General features: G+C 30.4%; 2 protein-coding genes across 3 annotated transcripts in view; one reads left to right on the top strand and one right to left on the bottom strand.

The window, feature by feature from the left end:
* Positions 1-6,662: 6,662 nt before the first annotated feature.
* The window catches only part of LOC130899268 (synaptotagmin-15-like), a 77,749-nt gene continuing 59,966 nt past the window's right edge, over positions 6,663-24,445 (bottom strand). The window contains exons 9-10 of one of the 2 annotated variants that reach the window (XM_057809071.1): positions 9,035-9,245; positions 6,663-8,301 (exon numbers count right to left, since the gene is read on the bottom strand). In XM_057809071.1, the coding sequence (XP_057665054.1) occupies positions 8,174-8,301; positions 9,035-9,245 (339 nt within the window). In that variant the 3' untranslated portion in view covers positions 6,663-8,173. The remainder of the gene's footprint in view (positions 8,302-9,034; positions 9,246-24,445) is intronic. The other variant, XM_057809072.1, reaches the window with a different exon arrangement.
* Positions 17,466-24,400, top strand: LOC130899266 (aldehyde dehydrogenase, dimeric NADP-preferring-like). The gene is made up of 7 exons (XM_057809068.1): positions 17,466-18,220; positions 20,394-20,587; positions 20,861-21,107; positions 21,650-21,838; positions 22,333-22,548; positions 24,058-24,214; positions 24,274-24,400. Exons 1-7 carry the CDS (start codon positions 17,740-17,742, stop codon positions 24,383-24,385), a joined length of 1,596 nt encoding a protein of 531 aa, XP_057665051.1. The 5' UTR covers positions 17,466-17,739; the 3' UTR covers positions 24,386-24,400.

The raw sequence follows: 24,445 nt of genomic DNA, 5'->3' as shown, positions 1-24,445 counted from the left end.
ATATTGAGAAGTTATGGAAGCGTTGGAATGATTGTATTGATGTTGAAGAAGATTAATAAAATCGATTTTTGGTAAAAAATTTTGTTTTTCTTAGTTAGTCACATGATTTATTGTCAACGTCTAGAACTATCTTTCAATAATTTTCATGTTTTAGGTCAATTTGTCGAAATTCCTTTTTGTTCCAAAATGTTTTTATTATATTTTGTGTTGACTGTTTGCTATGGAATGAATTCTATAGATTTTGATTATTTTCATCTTCATTTCAGTGGGAATTGTTTATAAAATAATCATTTGTGAGCTCGGTATTTATTTTATTATATATATTTTGATTTTGCAACTAGATTTTGGTATTCAAGTTTTTTGAATTATAGATTTCGATGCGGTTTTTAAAACTTTTGTAAAGTTAATATTTTTGTGTTATTTGTTTTTGAAAAAAGCGTTTTATCGCGAAAATTCTCCGCTAATGTTGAACATTCTTTTTGGTTTTTGGTTATAGTAAATATTTTTGTTTAATGACGTCAACGAATGGAATTCAATTAAAAAATTCGAGCGGCTGTTCAATTTCCTCGCTATATCGTTTTTTCGACTTCCCAACCTTCACCTACAAGATAAAAATATATTAACATGAGGCAAAATAAATTAATTATTCTTTGTTGTTTGACGTACGTTTTTTTTTTTGGATTAGCCTAGATATAAATACATTTACAAATTATGTGTTTAAAAATATTTTAGTTTGAGAAACGGACGAAAAAAGTTTATAACAAAAATAATATTTTTTTATAAAGTTTCCATTCTATTTTCCACTAATCTGCATATTTCAAAGTGCAAACTATATAATTTTTGAGCTTTTCAAAAATTATTATTAAAATTGACACCTGTATCTTCCTTTTTAAAATTTTATTGAAAAATCATTTGTTGAGATTGTCTCTGATTGTTTAAAAACGTTCTACGTCCTTAACTCTTTCATTTCCAGGTTTAAAACACTTCAGTCTCCTTTATTATCAGGAATATCAGTATTTCGTGATTTTCCGGGATTTTTCCAAAATCTACTTATTTTGTATCCCCCTTTCTGCAAATGTTTTTTATCTTATCTTTTCTCAAAGTTATTGGTTTCAATTTTTCACAGCGTTTTTGACCCCTAACACATTTTGAATCGTTCATTTTAGCGACTTTTAGCGGGGCGTGTATTGCTTTTTGATTTCGTGAACGTTCTGCTCGTTGAGAATAATCGATTTCGAGTAGATTTTTACAAAAACTAAGGATCATGTCAAAGCAATCGATTTGGAATTGAGTCGAATCGATATACATCAGTTGCAGCAACACATTAAATTTTTTAGTGCTTCCATGCCGGATTCTTTTATGACTGGAGGAAATATTTTTTTTTGAATTTTCTATGTGAAATATCAATTTTTTTGAGTCAAACTGCAATTTTTAATGCAAATTTGATTAATTTTTTCTTAAAAGTCTACAAAAACTGAGTTTTCTGGTGAAAATTTCATTTTTTTCTCGACGAAATTCCACTTTTGATTTGATTTGCATTATTTTTCCAAAATTATAAACTTGAAAATTTGAATTTTGGATGTACAATAACGATTTTTGAATCAAACTGCAATTTTTAATGCAAATTTGATTAATTTTCTCTTTAAAGTCTACAAAAATTGGGTTTTTTGGTGAAAATTTCATTTTTTTTTCGACGAAATTCCACTTTTGATTTGATTTGCATTATTTTTCCAAAATTATAAACTTGAAAATTTGAATTTTGGATGTACAATAACGATTTTTGAGTCAAACTGCAATTTTTAATGCAAATTTGATTAATTTTCTCTTTAAAGTCTACAAAAATTGGGTTTTTTGGTGAAAATTTCATTTTTTTCTCGACGAAATTCCACTTTTGATTTGATTTGCATTATTTTTCCAAAATTATAAACTTGAAAATTTGAATTTTGGATGTACAATAACGATTTTTGAATCAAACTGCAATTTTTAATGCAAATTTGATTAATTTTCTCTTTAAAGTCTACAAAAATTGAGTTTTTTTGTTAAAATTTCATTTTTTTTTCGACGAAATTCCACTTTTGATTTGATTTGTATTATTTTTCCAAAATTATAAACTTGAAAATGTGAATTTTGGATGTACAATAACGATTTTTGAATCAAACTGCAATTTCTAATGCAAATTTGATTAATTTTCTCTTTAAAGTCTACAAAAATTGAGTTTTTTTGTTAAAATTTCATTTTTTTTTCGACGAAATTCCACTTTTGATTTGATTTGTATTATTTTTCCAAAATTATAAACTTGAAAATTTGAATTTTGGATGTACAATAACGATTTTTGAATCAAACTGCAATTTCTAATGCAAATTTGATTAATTTTCTCTTTAAAGTCTACAAAAATTGAGTTTTTTTGTTAAAATTTCATTTTTTTTCGACGAAATTCCACTTTTGATTTGATTTGTATTATTTTTCCAAAATTATAAACTTGAAAATTTGAATTTTGGATGTACAATAACGATTTTTGAGTCAAACTGCAATTTTTAATGCAAATTTGATTAATTTTTTCTTAAAAGTCTACAAAAACTGAGTTTTTTGGTGAAAATTTCATTTTTTTTCGACGAAATTCCACTTTTGCTTTGAATTGTATTATTTTTCCAAAATAATAAACATAAAAATTTGAATTTTGGATCTATAATAACAGTTTTTGTGTAAAACTGCAATTTTTAACGCAAAATTCTATTTATTTTCATCTTAAAGTTTCCAAAAATCAACTTACTTGGTAAAATTTTGATTTTTTTCGACAAAATTCCACTTTTGATTTGATTTGTATTATTTTTCCAAAATTATAAACTTGAAAATTTGAATTTTGGATGTACAATAACGATTTTTGAATCAAACTGCAATTTCTAATGCAAATTTGATTAATTTTCTCTTTAAAGTCTACAAAAATTGAGTTTTTTTGTTAAAATTTCATTTTTTTTCGACGAAATTCCACTTTTGATTTGATTTGTATTATTTTTCCAAAATTATAAACTTGAAAATTTGAATTTTGGATGTACAATAACGATTTTTGAGTCAAACTGCAATTTTTAATGCAAATTTGATTAATTTTTTCTTAAAAGTCTACAAAAACTGAGTTTTTTGGTGAAAATTTCATTTTTTTTCGACGAAATTCCACTTTTGCTTTGAATTGTATTATTTTTCCAAAATAATAAACATAAAAATTTGAATTTTGGATCTATAATAACAATTTTTGTGTAAAACTGCAATTTTTAACGCAAAATTCTATTTATTTTCATCTTAAAGTTTCCAAAAATCAACTTACTTGGTAAAATTTTGATTTTTTTCGACAAAATTCCATTTTTTGAACACCCAAGGCTACATAACCTTTGAAATACCCTATTTTCAACATTCCCCTTTCCCAAAATCCACTCATTCGAGCGAAATTAAAATATTTCGTTAATTTTTTTGAGATGGTTACTTCAGAAAACACCAAAAAAGTCCACAAATTCGTTATATCTAATCACACAATAAATATACGCGAGGTACAACAAATAACGAAAAGTTTTCAACTATTTTGTAAATATTAATAATTCTGTAAAAACACCTCACTTTTTAGGACCATTACTATTTTCAAAAAAAGCTAGAAATTTAATTTGGCAAATATTAACTACTATTTTTGAGGTTATAATCTAAAAAAGTGTATAATCTGGACAATCCGATACAAATTTCCATGGAATATCCGTTCGATCAAAAGCTCTGCACCATGTTGAAAAAACTTGAATCCTTCAACGTAAACCTCAATCTCCATGGTCGGATAAATATTTCCGGTGGTTTCGTCGTATCTCATTGGAAATCTTACTTTTAGTAAAACCCTCGTATTGTTTTATTTGTAATGGAATGAGCGTTTAAAACAATCTGCATAGTATATATATAAAAAAAATTCTATTTTTAAATCATTACTACATTATAAACTGTTCTTTTTAGCTATTATTAATTAATTGATATTTCAGGTGAAACTGAAATGGCAAATTTCCAAATTTCAAACAACTAAAATCACGCGTTTATTTATCGTATATATTATGTCGCATACATTATCTTCAGAAATCTATTATGATTGCCAAGTGGGTTATAACATATTTTTCATAATACCCAACGAGACATTAATTATCAAAATTTTCATATTTATAGAGCCCAAATCAAATTTTTGTTTGTGTAGTTTATTTCCCGTTAATCAACTGTATCATCAAACGAAATCGAATTTGGTTATAATTTTCGTATATTTGAATTAAATATACAGGTAACGTTAGATTTGTTTAATTTTTTATTGAAATGAAAATCTTTTCGTTTCAAAATTATATTGTAACATTTTAAGTAAGAAATTAGTCTGGGCGAATATATGAAGACAAGGTTATGTTACATATAAATTAACGTCGAAGGCTGTTTTTATAAATAAATGCAGTAGAATTTGGCATTGCTTTTTAAATCGCATGTCATCATCTACATGAATTATGGAAATAAAAAATTTACTTAAAAAAATCGTCCACAATATGTGTGTAAACTGCTATCACTCGTAGTTGGCTGAAAATTTCGTATACATACATTGACAGCTGTCACTCGATTAGTTCGTGAGCTAACGCATTTTGAGTATAAAACGAACTAAACCGAATATACAGCAAACGACTACTGTCAATAGAAATATCCATTCAGTAATCGTAGAATCAAACAATTCAAACTGATTTTTAGTTAGTTCTAACCTTCAAAAGACAATCGTATAAAACTGACAGCTGTCACACGATTAGTTCGTGAGCTAACGCATTTTGATCGGGATTACTTTTGGTAATTCGATTATTCAATTCAGCTTCGTCAAAAAACTATTTAAAACTGTTTTTTAGTATAGACAATTTTCGTTGCTGGTCATTCAAAATGATAATTTCATATACAAAATGAAATAATTACCATTTTTTTCACCGTAACGAAATCTCGTTAACGCGAATCTACTAAAAAACCAAATATTATATTCGTACACTGGTTTGCTTCTCTAAATTTATTCGGAATCTCATAACGAGTTAGAAAATTGTAGCAACGAAATGAGGTGAGAACAACCGGGTCGGTCCGACATCTCGCACGTCATAAGTCGTATAATCAATTTTGACGATGACATGTACCGAAACAATCTTATTACAGTTTCCTAATTACACTTAAATATAGATTTAATGTCTTCGGAATTTAGAGCACCTTCTAAATATTACAATTCATATTTCAAGACTCTATAGAGTGAGAAATTGGTACGATTTGTAGACAAAAGTTTGTAAAAACTAAACCAAATAAAATGAAATTTCAATATACAGAAGAAAATTACAAAATGAATAACAAAATTACAGGTAAAAATTTTTATATGAGTTCGTAGCAATCATAGAACTAAACAATTCAAATTGTATGATTTTCAGTTAGTCCTAACCTTCAAAAGACACTTGTATAAAACTGACAGCTGTCAGCTGTCAGCTATTAGTTCGTGAGCTAACGCATTTTGAGTAAAAAACGAACTAAATCGAATATTAAAGCTTCCATTGACTCACGCTTTGAAATTTTCACAGGAGTCTCTTCACAATCTTCTTCTTTTTCTTCATTTAAGTCATTCCTACATGTGGTAAATATTCTAGAAACGTCGCGCAGATCTCCAGCTTTGTCTTTGTCTCACTTATACAAATAATTGAGCTGCAGAGTCTTAATTATAGAGGTAAACATCGAAAAAGTCTTAGAATTCAGATATCATTTAACAAGATACAAAAAGTCTTATTAACAGAGGTAATTCAATGAAAAACAACTGGAACCTCATTGCAACTCTCAATAATAGAGGTTATCCAGGTCCCGCTTAACCAGGTTTCTCAATCGGCAAATGATTGCGCATTTTTTTGCATTGTACAATATAGAGCCGGCAAGTAACGCACCATGATTTATAAGAAAGACGCTGATTCGATCTAATCAAAATTATTCATCATTTTTAATAAAAGAATGTCAATTCTTCGATTTTGAACTTGAGTTGAATGAGGTTTTTCGAAATTTCTATTAAAAACCATCACATGATCTCGTTTATTTTTCAAAACACAAAATAAACACATTGGAATACTACCAAAACAATTAGTAATAACTTTAGTTAATTTGTATGTACTTAATTAAAAATTCCAGACAAAAACATAATTTAGAAACACATTATTATATGCTCCGAAAATTTTGGCTGAGCAAACAGCGTTTAAAAACAATTCTATTTTAAATATATACAGAGTGTTTCGTCGAAAATTATTATTATTACTATACCGAGGGGTTTAAAATATAGTCAGATGGTTGGGACACGTCTGCAGACGGAATATAAACAAAATTTGAGGTAGAGGGAATTGAAAGAAGAAGAGGTGGACCAAAGAAGAAATATATACGAGGGGTAACATCGAAAAAATGGAAATAAATGAATGGGGAACGTTATGCTCAAAAAATTAATTATTTTGAAATTTATTTTTCGCAAATTTTTTTAATTGTTAATAATATTGTAATACGAGGTTTATTCCAAAAGTATCTAAAGAGGACGGAACTTGTTGTAGTGAAAAATGATGGAGAAATTAAACTAAAGATTTAAAATTAGGATGTATAGGGTGTAAATAAAAGTCGAAGGGTGTCTAATACAAATTATTTATTTATTTCTATGCACACAACAACGCAATAACGTTAATCGTTATCATTTATCTAATTGTTTCTCATGCAATGCATTTGGTCCGATTTATTTAGATCATACTTGAAGACAAACAACTAAAAATAATCTTGGAACTAATTTGGAAATTATTTTTTCTGTACTGTGTCCCCCAAAAAATGAAAAATTCTCGATTTGAATTTTCATTTTTTAGATTCTTGGTTAAAGCTAGGCGATTGAAGCTCTGTTTGTCTTTAAGGGATCTAATTTGGAAAAAAAACCAAAAAATTTCAATAAATTGATTAATTTTTCTGACAAAAGTACTTTTACCACAAATCTTCATTACGTAATTAAAGCGGGAAGATAATATTTATAAAAAAAATGAATCCTTTTAGATCGAGAGGGATTGGATCAAAGTCCTGCCTTTTGTAGTAAGATTCGTGGAAAATTCCTTGAGTTTCCATTGATATTGCCTGTGTGTCCTGCAGCATCTTCATTCCTGTCATGTTTATCATCGATTTTAGTATCCAAAATATGTATGAACATTCATAAAAATGTTTTCCAAGCTTATATGCTGGAATCAGAAAACAATCCTTTATCCAATCCCTTCCGGTCTATTTTTTTTTTATAGAAATAACGTATTCATTCATAAATTATGCAAAGATGTATTGAATTTTGAATCATTTAACCTTTTCATTGGCCAATTGTTGACAAAATGGTTCCCTAAGCCGGTCCTGTAGATCTACTATGGAATTTTAAATTCGGCAAATTCGCGCGGCGCTTTTCACGTTTTTCATAAATGACGTATGTAATTTCTTTAGTAGCAAGCGGTTTATTTGCAGTATTTCTTCTAAATAATTTCCAGGAAAGTCCATTTATTTATTTCTTTCGTTTTATTTTTGCTTTAGAATTTATTTAGATATATAAATGATTTGCGTAAACGCGGTTAGTCAGTTTTTAAATAAATAGTTTTAGTGAAAAAAACTAATTAGTGAAAATAATCGCACAAAGTGATATTTATAAGTAAATTATTGAAAGTTAAGTGTATAAATAAATTAAGAACTTAAGAAACAATATGAAAAACGTTAATTATCAAAAAGTGTTAAATTATTTTTCATACAGTACTTACAAGTTTGATAGAACTTTTTTTTATGGTAAATAACACATATATCTCCATTTATTTCTGAGCTAGGGAATCTTAAGAATACACAGTTGAATGAGATCGAATTTTTCATTGTTTTTTGCACAATTTGTATCCAAATTTGATATACTATATAATAATCGTAAAAAAAAATCGTATGAGTACTTAATCACGTACCAAACACGTATTAAACTATTTAAACTTGGAACTATTATAAATTATTTTGTAATTTATTTTTCCCTAGCATCCCTAGTATGTATGTTTGTTTTTTATACATTAGATACAATATAAAACATACATTAAACAATGAATAAATAATTTTTCTTTGTACTACATTCATACATCAAATTTTTAGGTTATTCCGATAGAGCTTGCCATTGTTGACATTGTTCCATGGGGTTAACGAAAGCTGTGTTCCATTGGATCAGCGCTTTACCTCTGGCGAACATATACGAACCCAGCACGCATTTCCCGATCAATTTATCTGAAATAAATCAGCATAAAGTCTCAATCCTGCCGCTTTCTTTTCAAAAAACATTTATCTAAATCATTATCGAACTACAGCTTCTAGTTTTAGCTCTAAATCTATAAGCTTCCAACGAAAATTCCTTGTTCCAATAATTGACAACATAAAGAATCAAAAATATCATTTAATTTCAATCGATAATCAATCTTCGGATATTGAAAAAAAACCATCAAAACTTCAAATGACAGTTCAAAGTCTTCCAGAACGCATAGGAATAGAGAGCAATGGAGTAGCTCAAGTGGTAGAGGTGAAGAAACCCTTCGTAGGAACTGACCCCTTTTGTGGAATCAACCCCAGGAAACACGAGAAAAGAAATATGTACGGAAAAAATAATTACTGGAGGAATCTATCCACATATTTACGAAACTACGTCAGGAAGTTTACGATCTGGCACCATAAATTCCATATCCTGAATTTTCTGAAAAAAGTGGGAGCTGTAAACACATCAGATCCTTTGATGAATTGATGATGATGAATTATAAGGATGTCAAACTATTTAAACATCATATAACTATTGAGTATATCTCAAATAATCTATATCCTAACCGAAACAAGCTTAAAAAAATTGACGCGGTGGAAAATGACGGTTTTTTATCACATTAAAAGTCGATAAAGAGTAAAAACGTGTATAATGATTTGTTTTTTTCGTTAAACAAGGAATTTCCGCCATCCTATTTTACCGAACACCTACCCCTACCGTAACCACTGGTCGATTGGAATACGTGAAACGCTAAACTCGTAGTTTCAACTTGCGAAGCTCCGACTTTAAAATTAAATCCTTCTATAAAAGTGACAGTTCTGTCATTCGAACATTTCGCTATCTCTGTACGTTTTTCTTTGACCGTCTTGTAGTGGTGACTTAGAGTCAATCGGACGTAAGCTTCAAGTTTATCCCCCAAAAACTGCGAAAAAAAAAATTTGCGGATTATATTGTAATATAGTCAGAAAGTTGAGGTTATATCGAACTGCCAAAATGCTTCAAATATGTTAAACCGAGTGGAATATTTCCGATAAAAATCCCTCTCAAACCCATAATACGATAGATCTTTTGGATCGCTGTGTATATAACACAAACACAACATATTTCGGCGCTTTTACTACCTTCAATACACCTATTTATTGATACACCCGGTATATATAAACAATTATTTTTCTTTGTTTAATAATTCGGTCGATAGAATTTAAAAATAAACTTTTTCTTGTCATTTATATTATCAATTTTTATAATTTTTAACATTTAACTTACCAATATGGGTGGATATAGAAAAGTATGCACTCGTATACGAGGGCGGCTCGATAATTATTTACGTAACGCGTTCGCACTTCGGATTTTAAGTCACGACAAATTAATTATCGAACCTTCCTTGTATATGAATAAAAATTTTTCCGTTTTCCGTCCAAAATATCAAGTTTTTCATTCTGTTTTCTCATTAATGCTATTAGTGTTTATAACAAGCGTTGTTGTTATGTGCAGTTTGTAAAATTGAAATCCAGGTCAGTATTTATCATAATATGCCTAACAAGGGGGGTCCGAATCTCAAAAAAAAGTTTTCGATTTACATAAATACGAAGAAAACACTTTTACCAGAGATGTTGTAAAAGTTTAATACTCTTAATGAGAATCGTCAAGCTTCTAAAACCACCGAGCGATTTCTTCGAGTATGTGAACGAAAAATTATCCGAGGGGATTAAATCTGGCGGATAAGGGTGCTATTTAAACGTTTTTGTTTAAGTTTCCTTAAAATATAATATGAAAATGTCTCATTTATTTAGATAAAGAAATTATGTTGTTTAACCCACGTTTATTTATGCATAAATTCATCGTTTTTTGTTACTATGATTTCATAATTGAATATAATTAGTTTTTGTAGTTGATTATGATTTGTAGCTTCAAAACTATTATGTAAATTAAGATATAATCAATTATTTTCAACATATCAAATCTAGTCAATTGAATCATCTTTATACCACTGTATGTTGTCTAAAAGATTTTATTTAAACCATTTTAGACAAGGACATTTGAAAAAATTTGACAATAGTTCATTTCATCCGGAAGTACATGGCTTGATCTAGAAATGGCGGTCGTTGCTCGAAACGTTTTCAGTGAATTTGTAAACATCGTTTTATTTAAAAAGCCTTAGCCCAACCAATATAAAAACTGAACTAGATTCTACTCTGGGTGAGGCTGCTATTTCGTAATAAGCACTAAAATATTGGGTAGCAAAGTTTAGACGAGACTACGGAGTCCAACAACGCACTAGTCGATCAAATGAGGCGACGACTCTAGAAATGTCGAAGAAAATCCAGAAAAAGCTAGTAAACATAGTGGGTAGTTCAAAAAACGTCACCATACAACAAACAACGTCGTGAAGATGTTTCAATCGAGTGACTAAAAAGGGAGAACCAGCTCCAAACAATGCAAAGACTATCCCATGTGAAGTGAAGGTCATGGCGTCGGTTTTTCTGGGATAATTTCCATTGACTATCTTGAAAAAGGAAAAACAATCAACGGCGAGTATTATGCAACGTTTGAGAGGAAAAATCAAGCGAAAAAGTGTTGTTTCATCAAGACAATCCACCAGCTGAAACATTCGTTATTGCAATGACCAAAATAAGCATCCTATTCGCAAGACTTGGCTCCCTCGGATTATTTTCTGTTCTCAACTTATTGAACATCGCTGGAGAAGAAAGTGATTGGAGTTGAAAGTAATGGAACAATTGTCGTACAAAAGACTTTTCTTGGTCTTTCGACAGGACAAGGAGTGGTTTACAGTCTTTCTGAATTGAATCTCACCAAATCTCTCCCATTTACCGTCTCTTTTGGTATATTTTAGTATATTTGACGTAATTTGTATACACGCTAACAACTTCATTAGTTTTTCCTGCAATCAATTAGATTTTCCTCAAGTTTCAAGTAGTTAAAAAATAACCAAGTTCTTATTTCTTTTTATTAACAAATTTGTTTTTGATTTAGTAAATTCGAACGAGGTGGGTTAGACCATTGGTAATTATCATGAACCATAAACCGTAAAATCAAGGTTTCCTAATTATTACAAACATGAAAACTATCGTGGCGATAACAGAAAAAAGTTTTGACTCCGCCAAAACTTTGCCTATTGCCTTTAGAAAAACGCAGTTACGCGCGTTATTAAATTTTTTCGAAAACGAAGAAAATGCACTTTGCGATGCTCTGTATACCGACATGAGAAGACCGTATTTTGAATCGAAAATTTTCGAAATAGAAGGAGGAAAAAGAGAAATTCGTCACATATTAAAAAATCTTGATAAATGGATTGATATACACAACAACGAAAAAAATATTACTAATAATTGTAAGGATGTTTTTTTTATTACTAGTGAACCTTATGGTGTTGTTTTGTTAATTGGAACCTGGAATTATCCTCTGATGACAATTTTGATGCCTTTGGCAGGTGAGTTACCCAATAACTGTTAAACTCCCTCGATTTTAATAAAATTTTGATTAGGGAATAACTCAAAAAGTAAAATCTACCCTATTTCAATGTGTCCTTTTTTCCTGGGAAAGTTTTATATAGAAAATAACAACGGAAATCGATAGAGAATCAAATTGTGAACAAAAATTGTTCTTAGCATTTTTTTTTTAAATCAATAGATTTTGAGTTATGCGCGATTGAAAATTTTTTTGAAAAACCACGTTTTTAATCAGTTTTTCATGAAAAACTTTCGATTTTATCAAAAGTGTGAAATACAAAAATTAAGTTTTTAAAAAAAAACGGAAAGATTTTTGCTTTTTAATTGGTTGTAGGTCTAATAAAAAGTTTGTATTCGAACGAAAATTTTTTAAAATTCCACGTCGAATAACGGAAAAACGGTCAATTTTTCGGGAAAATGCATTAAATCTTTTTCAAAGAGCTTTTGAAAAGCTTTAAAATGAAGTTTAATACAACTCTCTAGCATATAAACTAAGATAGTTATGACCAAAATAAAATCGATTTATATTTTTTTTTTAGAACAAAAACACATTTTCACCTTTACCAATAGTACCCAAATTGCAATAAAAAGATAATTCACTGTCGATCTACTTTATTTACGTAATAAAAAAGATTTCTGGGAGTTTGAACGATTTAGAATGCATAATTTCGAAAAAAATTATGTTTAAAGTCGAAAAATTATCTTCGAAATTTTCAAAAATCCAAAATTTCGGAAAAACTATAGGATATACGTAAAAATTAGTAGAGAACAAAAAGTTGGTATTCTTCTTAACAAACATTTTCCTTTTTTTTAATTTTTTTTATCTTATATAATAACCGAGATATGACCTTACAAAACTTGTCCTAACGTATGACTAGTACCATTTTCGAACCATTTAAATGTTACCCTTTCAAAATTAACAAGCTAAGAAAATTTAAAACTTTTAGGTTATGAAATTCCCTATAAAACTACGTTTTTAACGACTGAATATTTTGAAAATTAACCGAGATTTGGCCAAAAAACAAAAAAGTGTAAATTGAAAGTATACATCGTAGATACAAGTGCAGGTGCCTCATCCGTTTTTTTTTGGTAAAGGGGGCTTTTAATTTCATATTATCATCCCTTATAAAGATAATACTTCACAAGCGATGAAATACATCAAACAGGGTTTAAAAAAATATATAAATACCGTAGCATTAAACAACTTTTATTCAACCCTCAAATATTTTTTTCTCCCGATTAAATACTTTTAATTTTATTGAGTTTTTGCAATAAAGGGTAGTTTTCGCCCCTAAGAGTAATTTGCGCATATCGGTAAAAAGTAGATTTTGAAAATAAGGTTAAAACAAGCTTAATTCAAAATTTTCATGTATATCGGATATTTTTTATTTTGGTTGCCTGGACTATGGAAGAAAATATATGATTTGATAACAATTTTCCAAAATATGAATATTTATATATGTGAAATTATAAAGGGTGATTGTGTTCAAGTCAAAAAACATATATAAAATGTCCGTTTTTGAAAAATATTTATACTTATCCACCATAAACTTTTGACTTTAATTATATTTTCTTAAAGTTATTCATCAGATAAAAAATATATTTTATACAGTAGAAACTCGATTATCCGGCTCTCAGTTATACGGATTCGCGATTATCCGCACTATCAATTGCGATCAATCAAAACCAACTGTCGTACACAACGAGCGTTGAAAAAAAACACATTTCTTTTTATGTATATGGTTATATAGTCGGAATATACGGTAGAAACTCGATTATCCGGCTCTCAGTTATACGGATTCGCGATTATCCGCACTATCAACTGCGACCAATCAAAACCAACTGTCGTACACAACGAGCGTTGAAAAAAAACACATTTCTTTTTATGTATATGGTTATATAGTCGGAATATACGGTAGAAACTTGATTATCCGGCTCTCAGTTATACGGATTCGCGATTATCCGCACTATCAATTGCGACCAATCAAAACCAACTGTCGTACACAACGAGCGTTGAAAAAAAACACATTTCTTTTTATGTATATGGTTATATAGTCGGAATATACGGTAGAAACTCGATTATCCGGCTCTCAGTTATACGGATTCGCGATTATCCGCACTATCAACTGCGACCAATCAAAACCAACTGTCGTACACGACGAGCGTTGAAAAAAAACACATTTCTTTTTATGTATATGGTTATATAGTCGGAATATACGGTAGAAACTTGATTATCCGGCTCTCAGTTATACGGATTCGCGATTATCCGCACTATCAATTGCGACCAATCAAAACCAACTGTCGTACACAACGAGCGTTGAAAAAAAACACATTTCTTTTTATGTATATGGTTATATAGTCGGAATATACGGGTAGAAACTCGATTATCCGGCTCTCAGTTATACGGATTCGCGATTATCCGCACTATCAATTGCGATCAATCAAAACCAACTGTCGTACACAACGAGCGTTGAAAAAAAACACATTTCTTTTTATGTATATGGTTATATAGTCGGAATATACGGGTAGAAACTCGATTATCCGGCTCTCAGTTATACGGATTCGCGATTATCCGCACTATCAATTGCGACCAATCAAAACCAACTGTCGTACACAACGAGCGTTGAAAAAAAACACATTTCTTTTTATGTATATGGTTATATAATCAAAATATACGGTAGAGACTCGATTATCCGGCTCTCAGTTATACGGATTCGCGATTATCCGCACTATCAATTGCGACCAATCAAAACCAACTGTCGTACACAACGAGCGTTGAAAAAAAACACATTTCTTTTTATGTATATGGTTATATAGTCGGAATATACGGTAGAAACTCGATTATCCGGCTCTCAGTTATACGGATTCGCGATTATCCGCACTATCAATTGCGACCAATCAAAACCAACTGTCGTACACAACGAGCGTTGAAAAAAAACACATTTCTTTTTATGTATATGGTTATATAGTCGGAATATACGGTAGAAACTCGATTATCCGGCTCTCAGTTATACGGATTCGCGATTATCCGCACTATCAATTGCGACCAATCAAAACCAACTGTCGTACACAACGAGCGTTGAAAAAAAACACATTTCTTTTTATGTATATGGTTATATAGTCGGAATATACGGTAGAAACTCGATTATCCGGCTCTCAGTTATACGGATTCGCGATTATCCGCACTATCAATTGCGACCAATCAAAACCAACTGTCGTACACGACGAGCGTTGAAAAAAAACACATTTCTTTTTATGTATATGGTTATATAGTCGGAATATACAGTAGAAACTCGATTATCCGGCTCTCAGTTATACGGATTCGCGATTATCCGCACTATCAATTGCGACCAATCAAAACCAACTGTCGTACACGACGAGCGTTGAAAAAAAACACATTTCTTTTTATGTATATGGTTATATAGTCGGAATATACGGTAGAAACTCGATTATCCGGCTCTCAGTTATACGGATTCGCGATTATCCGCACTATCGATTGCGACCAATCAAAACCAACTGTCGTACACAACGAGCGTTGAAAAAAAAACACATTTCTTTTTATGTATATGGTTATATAGTCGGAATATACGGTAGAAACTCGATTATCCGGCTCTCAGTTATACGGATTCGCGATTATCCGCACTATCAACTGCGATCAATCAAAACCAACTGTCGTACACGACGAGCGTTGAAAAAAAACACATTTCTTTTTATGTATATGGTTATATAGTCGGAATATACGGGTAGAAACTCGATTATCCGGCTCTCAGTTATACGGATTCGCGATTATCCGCACTATCAATTGCGATCAATCAAAACCAACTGTCGTACACAACGAGCGTTGAAAAAAAACACATTTCTTTTTATGTATATGGTTATATAGTCGGAATATACGGGTAGAAACTCGATTATCCGGCTCTCAGTTATACGGATTCGCGATTATCCGCACTATCAATTGCGACCAATCAAAACCAACTGTCGTACACAACGAGCGTTGAAAAAAAACACATTTCTTTTTATGTATATGGTTATATAATCAAAATATACGGTAGAGACTCGATTATCCGGCTCTCAGTTATACGGATTCGCGATTATCCGCACTATCAATTGCGACCAATCAAAACCAACTGTCGTACACAACGAGCGTTGAAAAAAAACACATTTCTTTTTATGTATATGGTTATATAGTCGGAATATACGGTAGAAACTCGATTATCCGGCTCTCAGTTATACGGATTCGCGATTATCCGCACTATCAATTGCGACCAATCAAAACCAACTGTCGTACACAACGAGCGTTGAAAAAAAACACATTTCTTTTTATGTATATGGTTATATAGTCGGAATATACGGTAGAAACTCGATTATCCGGCTCTCAGTTATACGGATTCGCGATTATCCGCACTATCAATTGCGACCAATCAAAACCAACTGTCGTACACAACGAGCGTTGAAAAAAAACACATTTCTTTTTATGTATATGGTTATATAGTCGGAATATACGGTAGAAACTCGATTATCCGGCTCTCAGTTATACGGATTCGCGATTATCCGCACTATCAATTGCGACCAATCAAAACCAACTGTCGTACACGACGAGCGTTGAAAAAAAACACATTTCTTTTTATGTATATGGTTATATAGTCGGAATATACAGTAGAAACTCGATTATCCGGCTCTCAGTTATACGGATTCGCGATTATCCGCACTATCAATTGCGACCAATCAAAACCAACTGTCGTACACGACGAGCGTTGAAAAAAAACACATTTCTTTTTATGTATATGGTTATATAGTCGGAATATACGGTAGAAACTCGATTATCCGGCTCTCAGTTATACGGATTCGCGATTATCCGCACTATCGATTGCGACCAATCAAAACCAACTGTCGTACACAACGAGCGTTGAAAAAAAAACACATTTCTTTTTATGTATATGGTTATATAGTCGGAATATACGGTAGAAACTCGATTATCCGGCTCTCAGTTATACGGATTCGCGATTATCCGCACTATCAACTGCGATCAATCAAAACCAACTGTCGTACACGACGAGCGTTGAAAAAAACACATTTCTTTTTATGTATATGGTTATATAGTCGGAATATACGGTAGAAACTCGATTATCCGGCTCTCAGTTATACGGATTCGCGATTATCCGCACTATCAATTGCGACCAATCAAAACCAACTGTCGTACACAACGAGCGTTGAAAAAAAAACACATTTCTTTTTATGTATATGGTTATATAGTCGGAATATACGGTAGAAACTCGATTATCCGGCTCTCAGTTATACGGATTCGCGATTATCCGCACTATCAACTGCGATCAATTGAATAATTGAGTAATATTGAATCAAGTTACAAAATGTTTAATAATTTGTACTAAAAGTCGAATTTGTGCAAGCACAAACGAGTCGGAACCGGTTTGGAATTGAGTACTTAATCGGGAGAATGAAAATTCAATAACCGATACGGACTTTTGGATTATCCGAATCCCTAACAACAACATTTAGCCCGGTGAATCGAGTTTCCACTGTGTTAACTGAAACATTTGCGCAAAAAAACTCTTTTCTACTAATAACAAAATCAAAAAAATTGTAAAAGATAAATAGTAGCCCTCGTAGATTTTAATTAATTCGACTTTATAAAGTATGAAATGTGCCATATCAGAACTCATTGATCTTCGACCTGTTTGATAAGAAAACGAAATAAATATTCGGACGCAGATAAGGCAGGGAAAAAATAAAAATTTTATGATAATAGTCGTCGAGTTTCGTAAACTACGTGTAAATATTGCTAGTAATAATACATTTTTTGGATTGATATTTTTCAATTAATACAAAAAAAAAACACAACACACACATAAACAAACCGAACTTGAGTTCCGTACAAGGTCAGCAAGAATCAACTACTGTATATATATATAAACAACACCAAATAAAATGATATCACTAGAATCCGAGGAGAATATGGACGGACAATTTCTCCCGAGGGTAAAACTCACCCAGTCGTCGATAATAGACGTAGATGATGGTGTCAAGACAAATAAATCTATATCGGAAACTGTCGAATGTACTAGAGAAATATTCAAAACCCACAAAACGCTACCGTTGTCCTTCAGGAAGGAACAATTGAAAGGACTATTAGACTTTTTTGAAAAAGAAGAAAAATCCATTTGCGAAGCTCTGTACGCCGATTTGAAAAAATCTCACGAGGAAGCGCTTATTGCGGAAATTTCTCTTGTGAAAAAAGAAATTCGCAATCATTTGAACAACTTGGACGATTGGATAAAGCCGGAAAAAGTGAAAAAAAGTATCGCAAACTTTTTTGATGATTTGTTGATTACTAGTGATCCATATGGAGTCGTGTTGGTGATCGGTGCATGGAATTATCCGGTGTTTGTGTTATTTATGCCCGTAGTCGGTGAGTAAAGTTTCATAGCACGAAAATTTATTAGTTTAACGAAAAAAATTACTAAACTTGATTATATCTTAAACGTAAACTGTTTTAATCAATTAATTTCTCGAATAATTGATACAATTTTTTTGATTTCTCATAAAAAAATCTTCATTTTAGGTATATTCTGTTTTAAAATTAGTTTTTTTATATAATTTTCGAAAGATTCATATACAATTGACGTTTCGACTTTCAAAAATTGTTTAAAAAACCAATTTTAACATTTAGAAGCATTAAATATACGATATTGTGATATTTTTTGTATGCGAAAATGAATTTTCAGATAATTACTTAGCCAAAACGTATTTTTTTTATTTTATTACATTTTTAAAAAAAGAATCTGTGAATTATGTAAATGAAATGAAATTTAAGTTAAATTAAAATTAATATTTTAACAATTTTTCTACTTTATATCCTAAATTAAGGATAATTATAAATTACTGTTAAATCAGTAGACATAACCTCAAAACCTGCGGTCATAACCTCAAAAAATCAATGAATTAAATTAATAAGTTAAAATTTGGCGAATTACTTTTAATTTTCTGCGTGAACTACGAATAGCATTTCAGTCTTCAGTCTTTTGAGTAATAATTTAATTCAATAACTACCAAAAACACTCGAAAACTTCATTATAAAAATCAAATTATTAATCAGTTCCCGATTAAATAAATGAATTATGATTTTTTATACATATAAAATTCTGATGTATATCTAATTATAAAGCTTGTTCATTAAGAAAAAAACCTGTTTAAAAATATTAACATTATTTTCAATGTCGCAACGTATATTTAAAGTAATTTTAATTTATCAATAGGTCAAAGTGGATAATTATAAATAAATTAAAAAGATGTATATTGGAAAAAAACAATTTTATATGGAAAAAGAATAAAAGTTATTAATATGATGACTGTTTTTCGATGTTAACAACAACAAAAGATACAATCGTACACAAAAACGTTTCAAATACCGAAAAAATGACTAAAAGTCTCAAAAAAAATGTTATATAGTTAGTTTTAAGTCATGGAATAATTGTAGTAGTTAGACATGGCGAAATGAAATCGATTTATCGAACAATCGATTCCTCGTACCAAATAAATCGATATTTGACCCTTGAAAATCGATTTTGTTCAAAAATTAGTTACAATCAGCTGATACACTTGCGATGGAAATATTTTAAACATTATCGCGGGCAGATTTAATCTTATATTTTGAGCAGAACCGCTCGGATCTTTGTAGACTTTTTATTATCGAATTCCCTTAACTATAAAATCCCAGATTTTACCCATAAGAGACCGCAGAGATTGTTTATCACGGTATTTTTCATAAAATACATTCGTAATCACAATATAAATACAGAAATCGATGTTTTGGAAATCGATTTTTTAAACTGTCATTCGAATTGTTATAAAAATCGATTTTTTTCGGAAATAACCGCCATCTTTAAGTAGTGGTACGTCTACAATCTCTACCTGGATAAATTATTAATAACGTGTAGGTCGATATATCGAAAAACACAATTTTAAGATGAATATCGAAAAGAATTTCGTTATTTATTTCACTCACCTCGTATTTCGATAGAGATACATCATTTCCTGTTATTGCATGTTTTAAAAAACTTATATACAATCGAATATTGGAATATTCATCGCATTAATCGCGAATTAACAAACAAACGAAAAGGTTAAAAAATAGTCAAGGAAAATTTAAAAATAAACTTATAAAAAATCCAAAAAGAACCACTTTTGACATATCCTAAGTCTAAAAATCAAGAAATCAGTTATTGATTAAAACGATTATTGTCTTTTGAGTTGTGAAACAAAAAAAATAAGTCACAGGGAACTAAATCTGGCGAATATCTTATCGAAATGCTTCACGTAGAAGCCTCGACACGATCAAGTAGTATTCCTTATTAACAATTTCACTTTCTGGGACGATTTTATGGTCAACCATATCGAGCTAATCGAAAAAAATGATTAAAAGTGCTTAAACTAAAGTCTCGTCATCAGTAATGAACCAAATTGATTTGCAATCAACAAACAAACAGTTGGATATGATGTTTCAATTAAAACAATTAATTTGGATACAGATTTTCGAAAATGTCTTCAAAAAGTAATCGTTTAATTTGTATATGATACTCAAGGTGCCATTGCTGGTGGAAACTGTGTGGTAATCAAACCATCCGAAGTAGCTGAAGCCACTTCTTCAGTAATTTCCCGTCTATTACCCAAATACATCGACAATGATTGCTATCCAGTCATCACCGGTGGTCCTAAAGAAACTACCGAACTTCTTCAAAACAGATTCGATTATATTTTCTATACAGGATCTTCACAAGTAAGTAAAAACTGTCAATAATCTTTTGGTGTATCAAATTAGCTCCGTATAAACGAATTTAATGACTTTTGAAGCTTTCAAATCTTGTTTATAACATTATTGAATGGTTCCATGGAAAAAAAACTGTTTCTATATCATTAACAATCGTACTAAATACTTCTTCAGAATCAAGCATTTATATTTTATATTCTTTATTCCAAGCTTCTTTTTTTTTTTCATTCAAAACATTAAAAACAACATCATTCGAAACGTCTTAGATAATATTTTTGATAGGTAGGGAAAATTATATACGAAGCTGCTAGTAAATATCTGACTCCGGTTACACTCGAACTCGGTGGCAAAAGTCCGGTGTACGTAGATAAAACGGCAAATTTGAAACTAACCGCCAAAAGGATATTATGGGGTAAAGGACAAAACGGCGGACAAGTTTGTATAGCACCAGATTACGTATTGTGTACACCAGAAGTTCAAGCGAAGTTATTAGGTTTCATGGAAGATGCAATCAAAGAATTTTATAATGGCAAGTATTGACATTGATATTTAGAATCTTTTGCTCTATCTTCTGGTCTGATAGAAATGAATAAATTTCGATTAATAAGAAAGGAAAAAGGCGATAAAAAATGAAATAGAAGCATTCTAAAGATGTAACGAAGAAAAAAACAAATAGGAAGAAAGTTCTGTACAATTCTGCACGCGTTCGAATCAATTATTGATTGAGTATTGATTTTCACATTGATATCGAGTTAATCCGCGTCTAAAGTCATAGAAAATGTTTGGACGTTTCAATTCCAACACGTTCTTCATTACAAATATCAGAACTTTAGTAATGACCCTCGTATTTGTACTGTATATCGAATTATCATAGAAAAATGAGTGTTTCGAGATTTTTTCTTTCAAATCGTAAGATAGATAAATTGATATTATTAGAAAATTTATTTATTTAAACCAAAGAAAACCCCATATTTAGATTTTTGAAATTTCAATCGAGTTTTTCTAAACGTATGTTTTGGATAATAAGTAATAATTTTATAATTGAATGTTTTTGTTATAAAACTATTTTAGGATCAGTTAAGACTTCTAAAGATTTCGGACGCATTATTAATCAAAGGCATTTCGATAGATTGTTAAAGTTATTAAAAAATCAAAATATAGCCATCGGTGGACATACCGACGCCGCGGAACGTTTTATTTCCCCCACTATTTTGATAGACGTCCGTCCAAAGGATCCTATAATGCAAGAAGAAATATTCGGTGAGTGAAATCCTTCAATTTACCAACATATAAACTGCAATCAAATACTTATTATTCATAAACAAAGTAATTAAACAAAAAAAATAATGATTCCTCAACGATCGGGATAGTTATCGATGGAACCTAACCTAACCTAACCTAACCTAACCTAACCTAACCTAACCTAACCTAACCTAACCTAACCTAACCTAACTTAACCTAACTCGAGAAGTCAAAAGGCGCCCTGAAAGGTAGGAAGAACTTACAAAATGCCAATAAACGTAAATTTCGATCTAATAACTGGAAAAGTAGATGGGAATGGCAGTATACAACGATGTGGGTTCTACCAGGTTGCTATTGAACCAACCAGAAAGATGCTTTTCATTTTATATCCAGAAAGATATTGTTTTTGATCATGGTTCTCGAAAGCGTCCTTAATACAGTCATCAAAAAATTGTAGTTAGTTGATTAACCGTCTTGTCTTTTGAAATCACATGTTTTGACATGTTTTTTAGGACCTCTATTACCTATAATTAACGTAAGAAACGCTCAAGAAGCGATAGAGTTTATTAACGCGCGAGAAAAACCGCTGGCTCTGTATTTATTCACTAATGATGGTAATGTTAAAAAAGATTTCATGGAGAAAACTTCTAGCGGTGGTATGGTTATAAATGACACTATAATGCATATCGTTGCTGATGGATTACCATTTGGTGGAGTCGGAAATTCAGGTAATGAAAAATAATGATTATTGTTCAGTTCGGTTTTTCAATCAATCGGTAAGTATTTAAATCGAATCAACTTTAGTTGCAATATTTGTAATACTTATAAAACGAAGGCAGCACATTAAAGGGAAATTAAACAGCTCCTTGAAGCTCCTATTTTATTCTAGATCGTCCTCTTGACATATCTTTCAATCGGTCTACTTTTTTTTTTATTTTTATTGGAGAATCTCTACAATTTAATAAATTTAATTTGTCTATTTTATCCATTACCTCTTTTAGTTGCTTTTAATATTTTTATTTTGTGTATTTGAACGGTTTCTTCTATTTTTTTCGAATAGTTTCCGTGGCGTTTATAATCTAATAGCTACTTTCTAGATATTAATTTGGGTTTTTAGAAAAAAATTTATGTCTCTCATAAACTTTTCCACGTTTCCATTACACATTACACATTACACATTACAGATTACACATATTACAGATTACAGATTACATACATTACAGATTACAGATTACAGATTACACATATTACAAATTACAGATTACACATTAAACATTACAGATTACACATTACACATTACATATTACACATTACACATTACACATTACACATTACACATTACAGATTACAGATTACAGATTACAGATTACACATATTACAAATTACAGATTACACATTAAACATTACAGATTACACATTACACATTACATATTACACATTACACATTACACATTACATATTACACATTACAGATTACACATTTGTATTTGTGTATTTGAACGGTTTCTTCTATTTTTTTCGAATAGTTTCCGTGGCGTTTATAATCTAATAGCTACTTTCTAGATATTAATTTGGGTTTTTAGAAAAAAATTTATGTCTCTCATAAACTTTTCCACGTTTCCATTACACATTACATATTACACATTACACATTACACATTACACATTACAGATTACACAGATTACACATTACAGATTACACATTACACATTACACATTACACATTACATATTACACATTACACATTACACATTACAGATTACAGATTACACACATTACAGATTACACATTACACATTACACATTACAAATTACATATTACACATTACATATTACACATTACAGATTACACATTAGAGATTACACATATTACAAATTACAGATTACACACATTACAGATTACAGATTACACATATTACAAATTACAGATTACACATTACAGATTACACATTACACATTACAGATTACACATATTACAGATTACACATATTACAGATTACACATTACACATTACAGATTACAGATTACACATTACACACATTACAGATTACACATTACACACATTACAGATTACACATATTACAAATTACAGATTACACATTACACATTACAGATTACACACATTACAGATTACAGATTAGAGATTAGATAAGAAAATTGTGAACTAACAAAACATTTACACAGACTCAAAGATGAATTAATGTTTGTGGAATGGAATTGTTGAAAAATTGTTTTGTAGGAATTGGTGCATATAAAGGCAAATATACGTTTGATACATTCGTACATAAAAAATCTGTTTTGTCGAAATCTTTCAATCCTTTACAAGAAAAAATTGAGTCAGTGAAATATCCACCGATGACACCAGCTTCAGCGAAATTCATTGTCAATGTAGCTAAGTAAGTACAGTCGCGTTTCTAATTATATTTTTTTTTTACCTAATAAATTTTCTTTTAAGGTCTAATATAGTTATATCGACGCGTTATTTAACGCACGCGCTCATGTTCGCATTAGGAGTGGCTGTAACAGTATCCAGTTATTATATTAATAAAAAATTAAATGAGAAATGAGATTAGAAAAAAAAATTTTTATATATAAACCGAAGAAAATTTTGTTTTAAATAATAAAAA

This window comes from Diorhabda carinulata, chromosome 11, assembly GCF_026250575.1.
Source record: "Diorhabda carinulata isolate Delta chromosome 11, icDioCari1.1, whole genome shotgun sequence".
In the NCBI taxonomy this organism is placed as follows: Eukaryota; Metazoa; Arthropoda; class Insecta; order Coleoptera; family Chrysomelidae; genus Diorhabda; species Diorhabda carinulata.
This window is presented reverse-complemented; position numbering and strand designations above follow the sequence as displayed.

Bases quoted from the DNA above. Each gene is read 5' to 3' on its own strand.
- LOC130899266 (XM_057809068.1), top strand. From the start codon at position 17,740: ATGATATCACTAGAATCCGAGGAGAATATGGACGGACAATTTCTCCCG. The intron at 20,588-20,860 runs GTAAGTAAAAAC...TATTTTTGATAG, and splicing joins TCTATACAGGATCTTCACAA to GTAGGGAAAATTATATACGA. The intron at 21,839-22,332 runs GTGAGTGAAATC...CATGTTTTTTAG, and splicing joins AATGCAAGAAGAAATATTCG to GACCTCTATTACCTATAATT.